This window comes from Mirounga angustirostris, unplaced genomic scaffold, assembly GCF_029215605.1.
Source record: "Mirounga angustirostris isolate CCGP_5_RB_7025 unplaced genomic scaffold, mMirAng1.0.hap1 SCAF_11, whole genome shotgun sequence".
In the NCBI taxonomy this organism is placed as follows: domain Eukaryota; kingdom Metazoa; phylum Chordata; class Mammalia; order Carnivora; family Phocidae; genus Mirounga; species Mirounga angustirostris.
Window position 1 is genome coordinate 101338876 of NW_026991719.1, and position 22697 is coordinate 101361572.

Consider the following 22697-nt stretch of genomic DNA (forward strand, 5'->3'; position numbering starts at 1 on the left):
CCCAGTGATCCACATTCTAACAAAAACCTCAGTTGACCCTGCAGATGCTCACTGCCTTAAAGCATTGCGAACCAACGCTTCAGATAGTAAACTTCCATAGTTAGACAACTTCTGATCTAGACTTGGAGTTCCACCTTGGGTAGAATAAAAGCAAGAGGAAGAAAGTGGTATCTAGTTTATTTGGGGAATGCTTAGAAGCTGAGAATGAATCCAGTGGCTGTGTGGAGAGCCACCCTATTATCACGCAGAGGAGATTTTTCTTCTCACCCCCGTGTGAATACATCAGATGGCTCTTTGCAGGTTTATGATAATCTGTTCTCTGATCCCTGTGTTTGAAAACTGAACTGGATAAGAAATTTATATGTGGCATTTGCTGAACTACAATTGGTCTGGCAGGAATGGAGCATTTGACAAAGAGCTACCCATTTTTAACTTGTTAAAACATTAGTTATTTTCATAAAATCATTAATTTATTTAAAAGGTCATTATAAAAAGGCACAAAGAGTTTTTTTTCATTCAAAGATGGAACAACCATTTCTCTATTTTCTACTTAATCCATCTTTCTTGTACCAAGCAATAGTGGCACTTTTTAGATCTACATTTGGATTTCCCCTGCCCTGAATGGTTAATAGGAGGCCCTAGAGGACACTTTCGAAGGTAAATATAGTTGAATTTAATTTCACACCAGCTCCTATTGACAACTTTATGGAAGCAGCCTTGTGGGAATGTAGCTATTGTAGAAAAAATGTTTAATAAAGTTTGCTATCAAAATAAATAAAAATCCCTCCATCTTATTGACTTATCTAAGATCTGTCCCTGGGCCCACACTGCTGCATGGAGCTTAACACCAGCAATGCAAGCGAGAAGAGAAGGCAATATAGGGAGGTTCTGGAAGCTGCCACCTCCACCAGGTATGAAAGATACACTGGGAGGAGGATGGCTACAGCAGGATCACGTAAGTAACCAGAGGTGAAAAAGAATGTGTTTTTCTATTTACATTGGCCTCCGTGAAATTTTGCCTTCCATCTTTTTAATCTTACTTCAGAATCGCTTCCTTGACCACAGTTCATTAGACTTGAGAAGGATTTTAAAGTTCTATGCATAAAACTCTGCTCTTCTTCCAGAGTCTAAAGCCCCTTGGTATCTGCATCTGCACTGATGGATGGGTTTTGTTTCTGGTAGGTTTTCTTATGGGAGGAACTAAAGGTAATGAATAGTCTGATGAAGTAATTTTGGTATAAAGGGCATGGGCTTTGGAATCAGACATACTGGGTGTCTCAAATCTCAATTTTGCCACTTGCTGGCTGTGAGAGTCAGATTATTTACTCATTCCAAGCCTCCATTTCCTTATTTATTATATAAATATCACTACACCTATGTTATCAGGGTTGTGATGAGAATCAAACAAGATAACTGAATGTAAAGTGTCTGGTACTGTGCTTGGGAGCAGAATGGCACTCCATAAATGGTATATATTGTCATGTTACAGAGCAGGTTGGCTGAGATTAGGGGATACTGGCAACTCTGTCTATACTACTAGAAAATAATATATATTAATATAGGCCAGCGGCTAACCTATATTAGTTATTCAATAAATGTTGGTTGTTAATACTGTCTTGACCCTTATTAGTAGCGGACCAAATATAGTTAAGATCAATCAACTGATTCTAACATTATCATGAAAGAGAATGAACAGCATTTTAGCATAGTTAAATCATGCTAAGCTTAAATTGCTTAATCAAATATATTAGCCTCTTTTTACTATAATTAGGATAAATTATAAAAAACATAAAAATAATGGGGAGAATTTAGAGTAAATAACTTAATACCTTTGATTTTTTTTTCAGAAATTTACTTGGATTCTCTTTAAGTGGAATTGCAGGAAAAGTGTTTCTGTTGCTTCAGGAGAAGTAAAAAAAGCCTGACTAGCATAAGGAAAAAGCAAATACTTTGTTGCATATGATACTGACAGCTTGGTATCTGGATAATAAGAATTCTATCTCAAAGGTTAGCTTCTTTTTGGGAGGAAGTAAGAGAGGGAAAAAAAACTTCAAGCATGTTTCTGGGTCTATTGATTTTTGAAAGGTTAATAGTTGGGTTAGTGTTTTAACTTGAACTTGGTGGTAAGGATAACAAGAAGGGAGAACATCTTCACAAATATTTTAGATCTTCTAATTGCTTGATGTCTGAGGAGAAACTCAACCTCTCATAACTCATTGGCCTTTGCATTATCAAAATTGGGTCTTGACAGAAAAATATCATGAAAGCTAGATCTATTAAATCTGCTCCATTGAGTCTGTGAGCGTTGCAAAATAGTGTCATGACTTAAAATACTTTTTTCTAATTTAACAAATAACGTCTTTTGAAGATGTAAAATCAGTGGAGTTTTTCTCCAGGGAAAAAGTCATCAGTGCATTTTTATAGCCTTTCTGATTACTTTAGAGGAAAGTTTTTTTTTAAAAAAAAAAGAAGAAGAGGGCGCCTGGGTGGCTCAGTTGGTTAAGCGACTGCCTTCGGCTCAGGTCATGATCCTGGAGTCCCGGGATCGAGTCCCGCATCGGGCTCCCTGCTCGGCAGGGAGTCTGCTTCTCCCTCTGGCCCTCCCCCCTCTCATGTGCTCTCTCTCATTCTGTCTCAAATAAATAAATAAAAATCTTAAAAAAAAAAAAAGAAGAAGATAGTAGGAAGGGAAAAATGAAGGGGGGAGAAATCGGAGGGGGAGACGAACCATGAGAGACTATGGACTCTGAGAAACAAACTGAGGGTTCTAGAGGGGAGGGAGGTGGGGAGTTGGGATAACCTGGTGATGGGTATTAAAGAGGGCACGTATTGAATGGAGCACTGGGTGTTATACGCAAACAATGAATCATGGAACACTACATCAAAAACTAATGATGTAATGTATGGTGATTAACATAACATAATAAAAAAAAAAGAAAAGAAAAGGCAGATAAATGCCTCTTGAAATGGAAAAACTAGCATCAGTCCAGTTCTTCTTTAGCACAGCTGGTTCTAGAACCATTGTGCCTTCAAAATACAACCTAAGAGTATTTAGAGAAGAGTCTTAGGGACAATAACAATGATGGAAACTTTTTTAACATATAGTGTATTATTTGTTTCAGAGGTACAGGTCTGTGATTCAACAGTCTTACACTGCCTTTTCTTTTCTAATAGCTCTTGAATTAACAGAGATTCTCTTGCTTACTCCCTACTTCCTTGAAGTTGTTCATCAATGCAGCCCTGGTAATATGATTATCCAGGTGATTATTCCTTTTGAAAACAAAAAAAGGTACATGGCAACTATCCTACAATAGCAGCAAATAATGCAGCATTAAAAAATCTTAGCATTTAAACAACATTAATGACAACAATATAAGATGGGACTTTAAGGCAGAACGAGCAATGAGTTTACACAACATCTGTATCACTTTAATCACTGATCTCTTTCTAGAACTCTGCTGTTAATTCAAAATAATTGTCAAGGCAGCTTACCGATTGCTGTGGTTAACACGAATACTTGCTCCATCTTTTTTCCATCATTGTAAAATGCCAGATACCAAGGCCCTTGGTCCATATACTCTATGAAACCGGTCTCTTGCAGTGAGGTTAAGATCAGGTTCCGAGGGGAGTGTTGGGTATCATCAGAGCCCTTAGGATCCTGCTTGACCAGTTGTTTTCCATCCATCAATTTTACAAAATCAAACTGGAACAAACACACACACAAATATGAGCCACTACTTTTACTTCTAGACTAATGAACAACTTTAACTTCAATTGCCCTATTTCACACTTCATACTTCTCTGAGGGAGGCCAAGTGAAAGAAGAAGTTATTCATTCTTAAGTATACTTAAACACCTTTAGGCAAGAGAATCTTGATATTCTACTAAAGTATCAGATAAAAGATATTTGGAACCACACATTCCCCTCAAAAATGTGACCATGATCTTCTCTACAAATTCAAGAGTTTTACAGTTTTTAAAACAAGTAAACAGTCAAAAATTTGAGAACATTCATCATAATTTACTACCTTTGTGGTAGCATATTTAAATTAAATATTCAAAGAACCCCCTCTTTTCCTTTAATCAGTGGACAAGCACATGGCACACATTTCCTTGGACTTTTTTTTAAGAGTCACATTTGAATTCCCATCCAGAAGGTAAGGTTTGGATTACAGTCATATCTGTTCAAAAAAAAGCAATCCCCTGATGATTATGATTCCTTATGCTACTTCTTAGATGGAGCAGGACCCCAAATGGGTTCGTGCAAGGAAGAGATAAGGAAAAAAAATGAGAGAAATCAGGTGGCTAACATTTATAGAAGGGCTTTGTAAACCATAGAGGTTTTACATATTTAAGTTATTATTAACAATAACAAGAAAAATTGTCTACCTGTAAGATAAAACCTCCCTTTTGGACTCATTTCCTTTATTGCTTTGCATTCTTCATTGGGACAAGGGGTCAAGGCCATATGGAGCCAGCTAAGGGGGGATGTGGGCCCAAAAGCTAAATAAGATGAGGGGGTGGGGAAAGCTCACAATAATCCTGTTCCAGGAAACAGAATTCAAGTTTTAAGAGTATTTTCTTAAACTTTCTTTTCTGAATTTGTTCTGCTAAATGCTATTGCTTATTTCTCAATGTCATTTCCTTTTCATTCATTTGAGTGTGATTATTTTGGATATTTGCCCATTACAAACATTGTCTGCCTTTACATTTGACCCCCACATACCTTGCAAGTCACAAACCCTGAACTATTCATCCCACCGCCCTCTAAAAGGGTCAAGAAATACCTATAACATGAAATACCTGCGTGTGTGTAGGTGGAATGTTTCTTCTGCCATAAATTCCCAGCAGAGAGTCCTTGGCTAAAGAAATATTGAATTTCAGGTATATAGGATGGTGGATAGTAATCTGGAAACGCCAGAATAAGCCAGGTGGAATGGTCTGCATGACCTGTGCACCAATGTCAACTTCTCCAGTGTCTATCGCCCGTCCCTTCTGAAACACTGGTTTTAGAGGTAAAGAAAATTGCACATGATATTAATCTTAATGTATAAAGCAGTGGTTTTTAGTTTTTCACCACAAATACATCAAAATGACTTCCTAAGCTCTTTTTTTCCTCCCTACCCTACCTGTATTTCAAGGCTTTACCCAAATCAAATATCTTCCAAGGATCCTTCCACAACCAACCAATGTACCAGTCTCTTCCTTCTCTTGAACTACTATTGCATTTATTTCCATCATTTGATTCATTTTCACCACTATTTAGTGAGCATGGTCTGGGTAGCTACAGGAGATACAACGATGAACAAGATGCAGTTCTTGCGCTCAAGGAGTTTTGAATACATGAGAGGAAATAGGACACGTGTACAAGTAACCATGTTGTAAAGGAAAATAAGTGCTCTGGGTATTCAAAGGAGTAAAGGGTATTTGGTTGGAGGATACTCCTCATTCTTAGCTGTCTCTATGCCTTTTAACATCCTTTATTTTTCTTCTTAGTACTTATCACCCCCTAAGAAACCACATGTTTTACTTGTCTATTGCCTATTTTCTCCCAATAGAATATAAGCTCCATGAGGCTGTGGCTGTTTTGTTCCTTGCTTTATCCCCAGTAACTAGAAGAATGTACGCAGTCTATGCTCCATACATATTTATTCAATGAGTGAATGAATGAGAAAAGGGTATTTATGGGAAGTAGTACTGAAGAGGGGCCTTAAAGGGGGGAGAAGATTTCAACAGAGCTGTTGAGAAGAATGTTCCACAGGGAAGGAACTCTGTACCAAAACAAAGAGGAGAGAAACTTCTATAGCTATGGTGTAGGGCATGTGCCTATAGAGAGGAGCAGTTGGAGATAGGGCTGGAGGGAAAGGATGGCATCATAGGGCCTTGAGTGCCAGTCCTGAGGGTTTATCAAGTAAAGGATGGAAAGCCATTAAAGGTTTTTAAGAAGAGGGGAAATATTTGGGTACATTAGAAAGACTAATCTTGAAGCAGAGGGTAGGATGATTTAGAGCAGGGAAACACAGGGATGATAGAGAATTATGGAGCAATAATTCAGGTCTAATGACATAAATATCTAAATTTACAGTGGGCTCAACAGTTCACATGGGATAAGTCCATTCCAGTCAACTGTAAAATAAACAAGTGGGACTACATCAAACTAGAGGGCTCTGCACAGCAAAAGAAACAATCAATAAATTGAAAAGGCAACCTACAGAATGGGAGAAAATTATTTGCAAACCATATATCTGATAAGGGTTGAATATCCAGAATATATAAAGAATTCATACAACTAAATAGTAAAAGCAAATAATCCAATTTAAAAATGGGCAAAGGACTTGAACATTTTTTCAAAAAAGACATACCAATGGCCAATAGGTATATGAAAAGGTGCTCAACATCTCTAATCATTGGGGGAAATGCAAATCAAACCCATAATGAGCTATCACCTCATACCCTGTTAGGCTGGCTATTATCAAAAAGATAAGAAATAACAAATGTTGTAAGGATGTGGAGAAAAGGGAACCATTATACCCTTACACACTGTTGGCGGGTATGCAAAATGGTACAGTTGTTTTGGAAAACAGTATGGTGGGTCCTCAAAAAATAGAACTACCATATGATCCAGCAATCCCACTTCTGGGTATATATCCAAAGGAACTGAAATCAAAATCCTGAAGGGATATCCACACCACAGTCACTGCAGCAATACTCACAATAGCCAAGATATGGAAAGAACCTAAATATCCTTTGATAGAAGAGTGGATAAAGAGAATGTGATGTGTATATTATATATATACACACAATATACAATACATATATGTATAAAATACTCCATTGTGTGTATATATATGTACACACACAGGCAATGAAATATTATTCAGCTGCCAAAAAAAAAAAAAAAAGGAAATCCTGCCATTTGCAACAACATGGATGAATCTGGAGGGCATTATGCTAAGTAAACTAAGCCAGACAGAGAAAGACAAATCCTGCATGATATCGCTTATGTGTGGAATCTATAAAAGAATAAAAGCCAATTTCATAGAAACAGAAACTAGATTGGCTGCCAGGGCTGGAGGGAGGGAGAAATGGGGTGATGTAGGTCAAAGGGTACAAATTTTTAGTTATAAGAGGAGCTCTGACAATCTAACGTAGAGCAAGGTGACTATAGTTAATAATACAGTATTATATACTTGAATGTTGTTGAGAGTAGATCTTAAGCATTCTTACCACACCAAAATGTTAACTATGTGAGGTGATGGATGTGTTAATTATCTTGACCTTTTTAATCATTTCTACATTGTATAGATATATGAAATCAGCACATTGTATACTTTAAATATATGCAATTGTACTTGTCAATTTTTGCTCAATAAAGTTAAAAAAATCACATATTATTGAGGAAGTATAAAACTGGGTTATTCTAAAGAATGATACAAATATCAATGAACTTCAGATTATTATAAATTTAAAAAATCTTATTGTACTTTCAAGCATAAATACTAAAAAATAAAAATCTATTTTTCAAGCTAGCATAGAGAAAATAATACTGAGATAAAGATAATTTATCTAAACTAAGGCAAGAAAGGGAAGGCACAGGCTGGATGGATCAATTAGAAAACGTGAAGAAGATGGAAGATAAATTATAATAAAATAAAGAGCAATGAACTAAATGCTTATGTTAAAAGGCAAGAGTCATCACTCTGAATTAAAAAGTAAAATCTGAAGACATATATTTTACAAAAAAATATATTTAAAATATAAAGAGACTGATTTATAATAATAAAAGTTATTTTCTCAGGAAGAAAAAAAACAAAGAAGAAAGAAGACAATGTAAAGGAAGATTCTAGTGCAGCGTTTCTCAAACTTGAATGTACTTAAGGAAGGACGTCTTGCTAACATGCAAATTATGATTCAGTAGGTCTGAGGTCGGATATTTCTCACAAGTTCCCAAGTAATGCCCATGTTGCATGATCCATAGCCTACGTATTGAAAAGCAAGGTTCTTAGGACACTGGGATGCTAGGTATGGAGGCTAAGGAAGGGTCAAAACTGGCCCCATGGTCGTTGAGTTCGGGGGACTCAGACAATACCAGTAGCAAAAACAAGAAACCTAGAAGGAGCTGGTTAGTGTGAGAGGATGTCGAGTTTGGACAAGCAGATCTTTATTATTTATCATCATATTTTCTAATTATTTCTGATGTGCTAGTTTATTATATGTTTCTGTGGAATTCTCTGTTAAGTGGTGGTGGGGAGGGAAGGGATAGAAGAGGAGGGGCAAGAATCAGTTTGCCTTGGTTTTAAGCCACAAGGATCACACTTCAAGAAGGAAAATTCAATTTGGTCTCATTTCGTACTGCCTTTATATTTTTCAGCCATCAACTCTTTCTCCACACCAAACACAGTTTAAAAACACACATGGTCTCTGTCCTTTTGTTCATTTGCTATAAAATTAACAGCCCATTAAGAAACACACCTGCAGTGGCTTTATTCAGAGGCCAATGCCTTCTAGCTTTTAACTCCCTAAAATACCTCCATTATCGCTTTTTGTGTTAAGGCCAAGAGTAATAACTATTTTAAGAATGTTCACTGTTAACTGTTAATAATAGATTTTAAATGCAATTTTGAACATAATTATGTATTACAGGACACATAATTTTGTGGAATTGACATTTATAATAAAATATGCCCTTTGAGATGATAAATGACCAACTGAGGACCTTATTTTTCACTGAAAGTTACTTTTTCCCATGTGAGACAGAATGGTCTTGTCCCCAAAGTGTTGATTATGCATTTAACTCTTAGGGTCCTAGAGCTGACAGATGTCTTCAAAGAGCAGACAATTAACAGACCGTGTTTATGTGGATACTTCTGTTCTCAACTTAATGTTCAGTTTGTTCAATCGCTATCCTCGTCAGGGGCTCTTATCACTTCTTAAAATGCATCATTTGGTGGTTCAAACACTATTATAAATAGAAAATAATTTATTTATTTATTTATTTATTTTATTTTATTTAAAGATTTTTATTTATTTGACAGACACAGCGAAAGAGGAAACACAAGCAGGGAGAGTGGGAGAGGGAGAGAGAAGCAGGCTTCCTGCCAAGCAGTGAGCCGGACGCGGGGCTCGATCCCAGGACTCCGGAATCACGACCTGAGCCGAAGGCAGACGCTTAACGACTGAGCCACCCAGGCGCCCCGAAAATAATTTAAAATTAGGTTCAACAAACACTATTTTAAAGGGGCTACAAACAGCCTTTAATGAATGCCGACACTGTCTTTTTAAAAAATCAGGGCGAAACTGGCTGATGGACATTAACCTTTATATACGAGCCTTACCAAATGCTACACCATGTCTTCCTTCTGCACTTTATAGCATCATATACTGCATAATGAGGCTACTTAAATGTTATTCACTAAATCAAAAGAAACTCGTGAAGTTGTGTTGTTGGAGCTTCCTGGTTACTAGCGTTAGTAAATATCTGAAGCATCTATACTAAATCATTTAGAAAAATGATTTTAAAAGATGGTCTTACCCTTTGAGAGCCTGTATCACAGTTAAAACAAGATAGATGAAGAGACATGACAACATGAATGAACATGTGGACTGTAATTTAAATAAAAATAGCATAGCAAGAGAGTTGCCGCAATTTGGTATTAAAGAGAAATTCTCACAGCTTGCAGATGGAAAATTTCTCAGCCTCTAACCTTTAGCGTTGAGTACATCAGAAAGGGGGATGTCTCCCTGCTAGCAATCTACACCACTAAATAGCCTGCTCCATTTTATCTTCTCTCGAAATTTGTTACGGGTTACAATGTAGTGGCTCTTAATTAATTTACTATTTCATTTTTTTCTTAATGTAGCTCAAAGGGGAAAACTAAAGAGAAGAAAATGACCCGCAGAAAATACGGAATGTGATTTCAGGAAGACATTCTGAGCCAGGATAAGGAAGTGGAATCATTTTGTCCAAACTTAACATGGACTCTGAGCCCTCATCTGCAAAGTGTCAGCAGCAGGGCTCAAATACAGCACGAAGGTCCGGATTCTGTCACTTGAATGTTTAATTGTCATTTAATCACTCAGACCGCTACAGCCCTATTGGAAGGTCCAGGAAGAGCGTGTTCTCCAGTAGCGGAGCACTCCCTTGCAGAAATGTAAGAGGAAGAGCAGACAGCCCCGGATCCGATCAAACTGTGCAGTGCTGTTGTTATCACAGTCCCACCAATATCCCCCAATTTAGTTTGAGCTAAACACGCTCTTTATAGCTTGCAACACAGGCATCAACTGCTGAGTGGTAAAAACCTATGGCAGATAGGCCGTGTGGAAGGATGGCAAGCTAACTGACGGTTGCTTAGTTCAAAAGGAAAAGGTCAAGCTACCTGGAAGGTAAATACAGAGGCCCGGAGTTGGTGACAGACACTGTGCGCAGTGGCTGTATCGACTAAACCAAGGATTCGTTATCTCTAGACTCAGACACATACCTGAATACTAAGACCATAATTATTAACAACATTGTCCTTGTAAGACAGGGGTAAGTAACTCTAGGCTGGACATATACATGTATTTACTTTTTCTACTTGATGTAGCTAGACTGGATTTAATGATCCTGCACAAAACTCAGTGAAACATGAGTAGAAGATACTGACATGCAGTCATTAAAAAGATTCTAATATCAGGTCCTCATGTAAAACTGACCAGGTTAAAGGCTGTGGTGTTGTCTGTAACAGCAGTCTTAGCAGTCTTTTAAGGGATTTGCAAGTTCCATAAAATGTATCTAAGCTAAGAAGATAACCGGCTTTTTTAACTGAAGGGAATGTTGTCCAAAGGGATGAAAAAGAAACATGCCTTAAGATCATATTTGCCCCTCACGTCATCCTATAGCACGTTCAAAATCCTCAAAAGACATCAACAAATAACCTTTGGTGTGGTCTTTCACCTGGATTAGTCCTAGTGTGTGTCTCATGGCTTAAGTACCATCTTCCTTTTGTTCCTTCAAACATAATAATTGTTTCACAGTTAACAGATCATTATGAAATTTAGAGTATCAGAGCTTGGAAAAAATGGGGAGGTAAAATGAACCCCTAATCCCTGTGATCAAAAGCTGCCAAGAGATATAAAGGGGACAGTGAGAACCTATCCTACCCTTCCCATCTAAGTAGCCATGTATAATTTTCTTTACATGAACTGTTGAAGAAAAATATGTATTCAACTCTCAGTTCTTCAGGGAGAGATTTTCCAGATTGTGTATTACACATGCTTTTTATTTCAGTTCTATAACCCAGGAGTATGCAGGAGAAAGAAAAGGAAGAATGAACCTTGTACATAGTAGGTACTTGGTAAATATTGTTTGGATGAATTAATAAAATGGTAATTTTGATGATTTACTTAGTAATGTTGATCATTTACTTTGACATTTCAGTACAAGGTTTAGTGGGAGGAAGAACTGAAACATCTCCACACAAAGGCCTTTGGGAATTAACTGTGAATAAAATATGTTTAGAAATAAAATACCCCTGCCTTCTTGACACTGATAATAGATAGCTGATTGTGTGGAAAAGTCCATTAGCAAATATTACACTTGAGAAATACATTAGTGTGTAAGTGTAAACAATTATGTCCAGACACTGAAAGACTTCAGATTCCAGTACAGTAGCTCATCTAGTATTACATACATCTCAGATGGAAGTGAAATTGTTTTGTTAAAATCTCACCATTAATTAAAAGACTAATTTTGAATTGCATTTTGACCCTGTATATCTGTTTGTTGAACATATTATTGTTTAAAAGACTCAATTCTCTGATTTTTAGAAGTACTTAAGTTCTGTCATAAGGATTTCCATTTTCCTAAAATTTTTTTTAAAATTTCAGTTCTTCTGGTGTGTTATAATGACCATTAAATAGTATTTACAAACATTAGTTTCCAAATTTCAGGCTCTCCTGACTTGATATACAATCTCACACAATGAAACACAAATTATGTTTGTAGAATCTCAGTCTGTGGATTATTACCAATGGTACATGAAGTGGTCAATGTCTTTGAATTTCTTTGGTGAAAACTTGAATCGATATAAAACTCAAATTTATCATCACATTTTTGCATATTTAAACACTGACTCAGAGTCATGGGTCAACATGGTATAAAAGATCTCCATAAAAGAATATAATATTGCCACTAGCAAAAAAACAAAAACAAAAACAAACGTATTCAAAGGTTAATGAATAAATATGGACCATGCAATGAAAAGTCAAAAAAGGGAATTAAAGAAAGGATTTCCACTTATAATATCATCAAAAAAAAATTAAAAAACTTAGAGATAAATTTAACAAAAAAAGCTGCAAGTTAGGGTGCCTGAGTGGCTCAGTTGTGTGAGTGTCCAACTTCTGGTTTCAGCTCAGGTCATGATTTCAGGGTCCTGGGATGGAGCCCCAGATTGGGCTCCATGTTCAGTGGGGAGTCTGCTTGAAGATTCTTTCCTTCTCCCTCTGCCCCTCCCTGCCCCCAGCTCACACTGGCTTGCGCACTTTCTCTCCCTCTCTAAAATAAATAAATCTTTTTTTAAAAAGTTGTAAGACTTGTACACAGAAATACAAAACATCACTGAAAGAAATTAACGAAGGCCTAAATAAATGGAAACATCCATATTCATGGATTACAAGATTTACTATTATTAAAATGGCAATACTTCCTAAACTGATCGACAGATTCAACGCAATCCCTATCAAAATTCTAACTCCTATTTTCCAGAAATACACAAGCTGAGCTAAAATTCATCTGGAAATTCAAGGAATCCATAATAACTAAAGCAATCTTAAAAAAATAGGAAAACACTGGAGGCCTCACACTTCCTGGTTTCAAGACTTATTACAAAGCCTCAGTAATCATACTGGTATTACAATAGATATATAGATCAATGGAGTAGAATTGAGAGTTAAGGAATAAAACATCATATTTGTGGTCAGCCGAATTTCAACAAGGGCACCAAGACAATTCAATGAGGGAAAGAAATTCAACTAGTGGTGATGGACAAGTAGATATCCACAAACAAAAGAGTGAAGTTGAACCAATCCCTCATACCATATACAAAAATTAACTCAAAATGGACCAAATATCTACATTTAAGAACTAAACCTATAAAATTCTCAGATGAAAATACAGGCATAAATCTTTGTGATCTGGAGTTTGACAATAGGTTCTTAGATATGATATCAAAAGCACATAAAACAAAAGAAAAAATAGATATATTTGACTTTGTCAAAATTAAACTTTTGTGCCTCAAAGGACACCATCAAGAAAGTCAAGAGACTGCCTACAGAATGGGAGAAAATATTTGCAAATCATATATTGGAAAAGAGGCTTGTATCTAGAATACATTAAGAAGACTTACCAACTCACCAATAAAAATACAAATAAACCAATTGAAAAATGGGCAAAGGATCGAATAGACGTTTCTCCAAAGAAGAAATACAAATGGCCAATAACACAGGAAAAGAGGCTCAGCATCATTAGTCATCAAGGACATGCAAGTTAAAACCACAATGAGATACCACTTCATACCTGCTAGGATAGCTAAAATAAAAATGATAGACAATAACAAGTGTTAACAAATGTGGAGAAATTGGCACCCTTTTGCCCCTGGCCTCTCAAAAAAACTGAAAACAGGTGTTCTCACAAAAACTTGTACATGAATGCTTATAGCATCATTATTTATAATAGTCAAAAAAAGTGAAAATCCACAAAAGGTCCATCAGTTGATGAGTGGATAAACAAAATATGGTATACTCACACAGTGGAATATTATTCAACCATAAAAAGGAATGAAGTATCCATACATGCCACAACATGGACGAACTTTGAAAACATTATGTTAACTGAAAGAAGCCAGATACAAAAGAATATACATTATATAATTCCATTTATATAAAATGTACACATAGGAAAATCTATAAAGACAGGAAATAGATTAGTGGTTGCCAGGGGCTGGGGAGAAGTAGGGATATGGGGTAAATGCCAATGCCTATGAGGTTTCTTTTCGGTGTGATGAAAATATTCTAGAATTAAATAGTGATGATGGCTACACAACTCTGAATATGCTAAGAATTGCCGAATTATACACTTTAAATTGGTGAATTATATAGTATGTAAATTAACAAAGCTGTTCCAAAAGATATGGTTCTAAGCTCTAAATTGGCATGCAGAGCCTGCACACACACACACACAAACTATCATGACCTGTCATAAGAGTTTTGATGTGTTTCCAAGTGGTTTTAGATGGTCATCTACCTAGAAGCTGAACTGTCTCCTGGTCAGTATTTTGGAACATGTAATCGGTAGCGCACAGTAAGGGTGCCTATTTTCTATATTTTTATACAATGTTAGACGTTAGTTATATGTAGATTATCATCATCACATCCTTCTGGACTTTGGAATGGTGGCAGGAGGGCTGGTCATGGCTCAATTTATCCAGCACCCCCTTTTGTATCTTAGAATGTAAGTTCCCAGAGGACAGGGCAGTCATGGCTGTCTAAAATCTTGATGTCTACTTACCGGGCATTTAATAAAGGTAATTATATTATGACCCACCTATCCCATAGTTGAGAGTCATAAGGGGGTTATACAACTTCTTGTTCCAGGCCTCAGGAAAAAGCAGCAGCCTGCAGAGGCACCAGTTCTCATGGGTTGTTGTATTTGCTATCACCTTTAATTTCTATCTTTAAGGAACCTGGAAAATCTTCAATAATATCAGATTAAAACTTCTTCTCACAAGCAAGACTCACAACACATAGTAACAATAATACTGGTGTGCCTGGGTGGCTCAGTCGGTGAAGCATCTGCCTTCGGCTCAGGTCATGATCCTGGGGTCCTGGGACCGAGCCCCACGTCGGGCTCCCTGCTCAGCAAGGAGTTTGCTTCTCCCTCTCCCTCTGCTGCTCGCCCCCGCTCATGCTCTCTCTCTCTCACACTCTCTCTCTGTCTCAAATAAATAAATAAAATCTTTTAAAAAACCAATAATAACAACAATAGTAATATGAACTTGGAATAGGTAGGAGCATCTATGGAACACTTACTGGGTCCTCTTTTGGAACTCCTACCTCTCTTATTTCCGTAATAGCAAAATGCCTCTCTCATACTCAGTGTGCCATAAAATTCCGTGTCCCAGTTTCTCTCTGAGGCTCCTCCTTCATCTTTTCTCCTGTCCAGACTTTGGTCCCTTCACTCTCTCTTTTCTTACTGGCATCCTCAATGTCTCCCTCTCTACTGGTTTCTTATTCTTTGTCTTCAAACAAGCACAAGTCTCTCTTTAAAAAAAAAAAAAACAAAACTAAAATGACCCAACTGCCCCTTCATCTAGTTATCATACTATTTATCTCCTTCCTTTCCTTGCCAAGCTGTCTCCATCTGCTGCCTCTATTGCTTCATTATCCATTTACCACTTAGGCTATTACCATCTGCATTTCCCCCCACTACTCTATTAGTCCATTCTCCTAAATATGCGCTCTTTAAGGTCAACTTGGATTGATTTTTCTGGTTTCTCAAGGCCCAGCTCAAACTACTTCTGTGATAAACAATCATCTTTTCATCTTTTGTCTTTTAATCCCCTTAATAACCTAACCATCCTATTTCTATTTCTGTACACCAGTTGGTTGCATGTTACTTTGCATTGTGTGTGCATGTATGTGTGTTTCCTCCAGCTCTCCTGTTGAATAGGATGTTTCTCAAGGGCAAAAGCTATGTCTTCTGCTTCATTTGTGAGCGTTCCATAGTACTTAGTACAGTTAAAATAGCATCTTGACTCATATAGCACTAAAAATCATGAACTTCTATGCTTGTAAATACTAAGATTTCATTTTTCTTCCCTTGCTATTATTTTCATGGAGAGGTTGGGGTAGTCAAGAATCATTTCTCCTACAATCTAACTTTCTGCTTTTATTCTTCCTGCTCTCTGAGCCACTGGCAATGGGAATATGGTATCTATGTACAGTTGTGGTCAAGATACCTTTGGTGGGATATATAATGGACACAGGAACTGTGTGCATTAAATCCAGGAACTCTAAGATTTTGTTTTCAAAAACAAATTAAAACAAACAAACAAAAAAACAAAAACAAATTTTACATACAAGAATCACCTTTGACTTCATGCAAAAGCTAGTAAATGTTTGAACTTCCTCCAAAAATAATATAGGCAGAAAGATATAAACAGATGCTCAACAGAATTAGGAACACACATGGCTGGTAAATTTCTACAATGTACTGTTTCTCTCAAAAAACTATGATGGTAGGGGCACCTGGGTGGCTCAGTCAGTTAAGCGTCTGCCTTCGGCTCAGGTCGTGATCCCGGGGTCTTGGGATTGAGCCGCACATTGGGATTGAGCCCCACATTGGGCTCCCTGCCCAGTGGGGAGCCTGCTTCTCCCTCTTCTCCCTGCTCATGCTCTCTCTCGCTATCTCTGCCTCTCTCAAATAAATAAAAATTTAAAAAAATTTTAAAAAACTATGATAGTATAAAGATGTTCTGGGAAGATCCCCTAACTTTAGAAGGACTATTCCAGGAGGATCAATATGCCATTCCATAGCACACCACTTAGCGCCCCTGTCAGATGTATACTATTAGGCTAGAAGGACCACGAGGTAGATACATTCCACAGGAAAGGTGTTATTTAGTTAAACAAACAAACAAACAAACAAAAGTAAAATGAGGATTAAAATGAAACAAGAAGGAAACATTAAACATATATGACCAAGAACATTTAACATGAATTTTTTATACCGTAAATATGTTTGCCTTTTAGCATAGCGAACCCTTTCCATAAATCTGTTTTAGAAGTCAGGTCTCCAGTATGCTTTAGAAAAGCTTTTGTTAAAACTGAAGTATATTGATAAAGTGATTTAATATAGTTGAAAACAAGCTGCAACACTCTAGCTGGGCCCCCTGAAACCATGTATTAGAGAAACATCTATATAGCATTATAGGAAACATTTACTGTAATTTGCCATCAATCTTTAAAAATAATAATGTTACACTCCCAACATTGTTGTCTTTGTTACTGCATTACTACTATTTTATTCATGTGGTTTGTTGTGCTTATATGAATTATTCCCAATTCTACCACAATGTCCTGGGCTCTAATATCCTTTAAGTAAAAGATACTGAAACTATGGGTTGACTCAAAGGGCAGCTGAGTGCATTTTAATATCCACATGTCCTATGAACCAATATTGAAGAACCACAGAATTATACTGCAGGACTATGTTCCATCTGAATGCACAGTGATTACCTGGGTGGGGTTGGTGCAGTTCTTCACTTTTGTACCACAAAATGAATCTTTACCTACTGGCTGGGTCTGCAAAGTAAAGGTCAGTGAAACTACAAGTAAATCCGAAATTCAAGCTTTTATTTATGGTCTGCAATTGTCATTGAATAAATTGCCTCCAATATAACAAATATGCCGCAGATAAAACAAAACACCCCAACAACAACAAAGCCAAAAAACAAGCAACACACACACACACACACACCCCTCTCTAGCTACGTCTACAATGAAAGTTCATGAAAGGTAAGTTTGGGCTGTTAACTTTCCATTCCCAAGGTGCGTGTGTTCTGCTTTGAGGAGGAGAGAGAGTCTCGCTGAACTCAGGTCTTTGAAGGGAAATATAAGATTTGCAAAGTACTCTTACGGAAAAGATATACATTTGACTGTATGCATGCAGATTTTTAATCAAGACAGCTGTTACTTAAACAACTGGCCTTGAGAAAAGAAGTTTTAAAAGAAGAAGGAAGAGGCTCAAAGAAGGGTCTTGAGCTAACACTAAGGAAAGACTAGATCCTCCTTTCAGCTACCCAATGTAGCTATGGCTATTACGCAAGCCAAGTCTCTTAAGCTTCTTGTGTTTTCCTTTTCAAGTGTAAAACAAGGGTAACAATAGCTGCTACAGCATAAAACTGGTATATGAATAAAAGACATTATTTTGAAACTGTAAATGCTCTCTAAGTGCAGACTGTTGTTACATATATGTCAAAAATCCAAACTTATAAGGCAGAAAACTGGCAATTAATTATTTGAATTACAACAGAATTCTCTGCAAGTGATTTAAATGGCAAATGGATTACACATTTTACAGACATACATTTCAACCATTTTCCAGGAGTGTACACGCCTTTTGCCAAATCAGGTCCACTTTTATTTGGAATGGCTAATTGTTCTTCCTTAACTGCAGAATTTGAATTCACTGACTCATAATGTACACAGCTGGAGGGGACCTTAGAGATAAGCCAGTCCCATGGAGTATCACCCCTTGTTTTACAAAGCTTTAGCAGCTGGGAGGAGAATGGAGGGCAAAGAAAGGAAAGGGGAAGGCAGGGGGAAGTGTGGCAGGAATCTGACCCCCCTCCCATTTTATCTGGAGAGATGTGGCTTTTATCTGTTTTTCATTTGTGCTTTCTGGGTAAGATATAAATTGCAAAGTGTGTTTCCCGGCCCACTATCCTTCCTCCACTCCCTAAAAGTTTTAAAGCTGGAGGAGAGCAGAATTTGCCCCTCACAATATGATTCTTTGACAGAAGGATCATCTTGAAGAAACAGCAGACATAGAAAAACCATGTAGAGGTTCCCCTTTTGTGAGGAGACATTTACATTTATAAGGGAAATCACCATGTGTAAGGGTGTCAACCTTTCTGTACCACGCAGATGTGCCTAAATCTCTAGAAACTCATCAGTAGAGAAGGAGAGGACTTAAATCTGCCTACCAGCCATACTCTAGCTCACTGTGCTTTGTCTGACAGCCTCCTATAGATGGCTCCCCCCACCCTCAACATCTTCTGTCTTTAGCTGGAGATGGTATTTAAGGTGGTGGCCTGGGCCATTCCAGGAGTTACTCCGTTTTCCTGGGTCTCTCCTGTGTATGAAAGGGGCGTACATGTTATCAAACTTGTTTTTCTCCTTCCCTGTTAATCTGTTTTTTTTTGTTTTTTTTTTTAATTCAGCAGGGGTAGGTGGGTGCCTCAGCCAAGAACCTGAAGATTAGAGGAAAAATTATTTTTCAGCCTGAACAAAGCCAACTCCCTCCTTTTTCAGATAAGGAACTGGAGCACAGAGAGGTGAAGCTCTAGTCATTGCTTGGTCTGGGCTAAAGCATCTTCATGACAGGTTGTATGCTGTGTCATATCAATCAGCTATATGTTATTTCTATGGTCATATATTCAACAGACAATGAACTAGAAAATACCTTTTCCCCTCCCCCTTCAACTTTGTGGAGACAGATCTTATAGAATGAATTTAAGAGAAATGCCGCTTTCCCCCAAGCCCAGACTTTCGCAAAAATTATAAAGGAGATAAAAGCTGACTTGAGTATCCTTTAGCTCTGTGTCCCCATCCCCCCTTTCTGTTCTCGTGCTCTATTTTGGCATCCAACCTGCAGGAATTCAGTACCGTGGACTACCTGATAAACTTCTTCCTTATTCAGATGATGGCTGACAATGTTGGACTTTACCTGAGCCCTATGCTCCTGGAAAACTGCTGGTTAAGAAACCCTCCCAACCTTTTGTCTTCCAAAACCCCCTCACTCTTTTATGTTTTAGGAAATGGCTTACTGCAAAGCCAACAAGCAAAACACAAAAATTACCCCATTAAAAACCCTCTCCCCTATGACTTACTAGATATGGAGCTCTGTCTACCCTTTCCCATGCTCCCATAAGAACTGCAGAAGACTCCTTTGTTGGCCTATAACAAGGCCAAAGATGGACCCTTCCCCTTTTGCTGGAGCCTAATGAACGACCAGATACAGACCCTCCAGTTGCTTGTTCTTTGTCTCATAAATAATTAGCTGAGATTAGAACTATTTGTTCTCCTTCAACTAGCCAGATGCAGACATAGACATTTCCTGCTCAGCTGACTGAGACTTCCCCTGAGTACAAGATAATCCCAACTGTAAATCATCCCACACGTTCCTTATCCACTCCTCCTAGAAAGTCTAAGGCAAAATCCACTTTGCTCAGACACTCTGATCTTCCGATCTAGAATGCTTTCCTTATTGCAATAGCCTGAATAAAATCAATTTCCCTACCCATTCAGTTTTTGTCTTTGGTATTTCCTTAGAAAATGTCTTTAGCAATTTATATGTTTAGTCTGTGTTACATTATTTCAATAATAGATGAGAAAACAGAAGAGGTGCCATCAAATGTCCTCTGGTCTAGTTCAGATCTCTCTGTGTGTTCTTGACCTTTCTGGCCCTCAGTTTCTTCATCTTTAAAAAAAGACACTGGATTTGATAATGTTTAAGATTTTAACATTCCATATTAGTTGATAAATTACATTGTAATTATTTTTAGTTCCATTTATGGATGTTATGTGACTCAGGTCTGAGACTAAGTCTTTTACTTTTTTCTCTTCTCTGCTCTGTTTAAAGTAGTTGTTACATAATGTTTATTAAAGAGAAAGAGTTATGACTAGTTGGTAAGCTTCTAAGGTAGTAGGGGCTGTTTTAGTATAATGCTTTCAATTCTATAAATGTTTACAGAACAACCAACAGCTGGCTTTCCTGATAGATTCCAATATGTGATTGTGACTTATGTCTTCTTTTTGAAATTAAATTCAAATTATTCAAGTACATTTCAGAAATAAAATGCTAGCATGCTAAATGTCTATAATCAAATATTCGGTTTTCTTTCATTTGGAAAACTAAGTTGCGAGAAAATTCTTTAATCTCCTAAGGAGAAGCAGATATATATAACTACTGTTAATGGGGAACCAATTCCAGAAGAATCTGATTTTTTTTACAGTGCCATTCTATTTATCCATCACTTTGACGATGAAGGTGATGGTGATTACAAAATAATAGATGTTAAATTGTTAAGTAAAGAGAACTCAAACTTTAAAAAGGGAAAACATCTAAATCCCAAGAAGGCCATCATTTGTGGAAAAGCTGATAGCAGTTTGAAGTGGGACCTACAGTACCTAGTGGGATGTCAATAAACTCAAGGTAATTTTCCAATCATTTGGTCCAATAATAATTACGGCTAAATTTAACTGTGTGTCTTGCACTGAGTTTTACAACTATTATCTCACTTGTTCCTCACAACCAACTTATGAGACAGGTACTATTATTATTTGTGCTGCAGATGAAGATATTAGTTCAGCAAGGTTGTACCAATTCATTGCCTGAGGCTGGAGAGCCAGGAAATGACACAGTCAGTGTTCAAAGCCAGATCTGTCTGACTCCAGAGTCCAGGATCTTTTTTTTTTTTTTTAAAGATTTTATTTATTTATTTGACAGAGAAAGAGAGAGCACAAGTAGGCAGAGTGGCAGGCAGAGGGAGAGGGAGAAGCAGGCTCTCTGCTGAGCAGGGAGCCAGATGTGGGGCTTGATCCCAGGACCCCAGGATGATGACCTGAGCCGAAGGCAGCCGCTTAACCGACTGAGCCACCCAGGTGCCCCCAGAGTCCAGGATCTTAACCACAGCACTACAATGCCCAGTCCTCTAGGAGAGTGAGGAAAACAATGTAAAAAAGATTATCTGGTTTTTAGTTTTATATTTTAATGAACACAGCATCATTAAGACAAGCTTCTACAACTGTATTTATGGGGTGTGTGATGTCTAGAAAATCATAACAGGATACAGCTGACCAGTTGAAAATATCCTTCTAGGTATATTACATCTTCTGCAAGATTTGGTTTAGTATACACATGGCATTATAAAACAGGAGCTGTTTTTACTCACTGAGTGATATGCAGTAAAGACCTAATACAGCAGAACCATGATGTGCAGTTACAGTTAAGGTTTGGTTCAGACTGCCACAGAAAGTCAGTTTAAGATAACAACTTGCTATATATGGCACCAACCCTTAATGTTTCTTAATAAAGTATTAAATTGAAATTGGTTTGGCCTGTTTGTTGTTATAATTGAGCAGAAATTTAAAAATAGTTTTTCATTTATGAAACTCATTACAACACATTAAAATATAGCTGGATAGCATTTCTCTAAAAGCCATCATGGATAGACTCTGGGGCTTTGCTTTCATTGGGTAAAGTGTCTTTTGTGGTTTTCATATACGTTTCGTGTGTGGATTTCAGTACAGTGTGGAGATAAGGCTCCGAAATCAGACCGCCAGTTTCTAGCTGTGTGAACTCGGGCAAGTTACTTAACCTCTTTGTGTCTCTGTTTTTTTTTTTTTTTTTGAAAATGAGGTCCATAATGTTACCTTCATGATATAATACATGTGAAATGTCTGGAGTGATTCTTGGCACACGGTTAATTATGCAATAAATTTCAGTCATCGTCAGCAAACTCCAGCTAACCCTTGGACAACACTGGGGTTAGGGGCACCCATCCCCTCCCTCTCAACCCCATGCAGTCAAATAATCCTTGTATAACTTATGACTCCCCCAAAACTCAACTACTAATAGTTGACTATTAGCCAGAAGCTTTACCAATAACATAAACAGTTGATTGACACAGATTTTATATGTTTCATGTTATATATACTGTTTTCCTACAATAAAGTAAGTTAGAGGAAAGAAATGTTATTAAGAAAATCATAAGGAGGAGAAAATTCATTTCCAGTCCTGTGCTGTATTTATTGAAAAAAATCTGTAGAGAAGAGGACTTGGGCAATTCAAGCCCATGGTGTTCAAGGGTCAACTGTACTTTGTGGAAGGGAATTAGAGATGTCTGAATTAGAGTAAACAAATGAGTACGCTCTGGTAA

The 22697-nt window shown here is 37.3% G+C and overlaps 1 protein-coding gene across 1 annotated transcript in view; it reads right to left on the reverse strand.

Annotated features, from left to right (window-relative positions):
* TENM1 (teneurin transmembrane protein 1) overlaps positions 1-22697 on the reverse strand; it is a 785963-nt gene that overhangs the window by 247081 nt on the left and 516185 nt on the right. The window contains exons 9-10 of the mRNA XM_054509125.2: positions 4804-5003; positions 3493-3703 (exon numbers count right to left, since the gene is read on the reverse strand). Of these exons, the coding sequence (XP_054365100.1) occupies positions 3493-3703; positions 4804-5003 (411 nt within the window). The remainder of the gene's footprint in view (positions 1-3492; positions 3704-4803; positions 5004-22697) is intronic.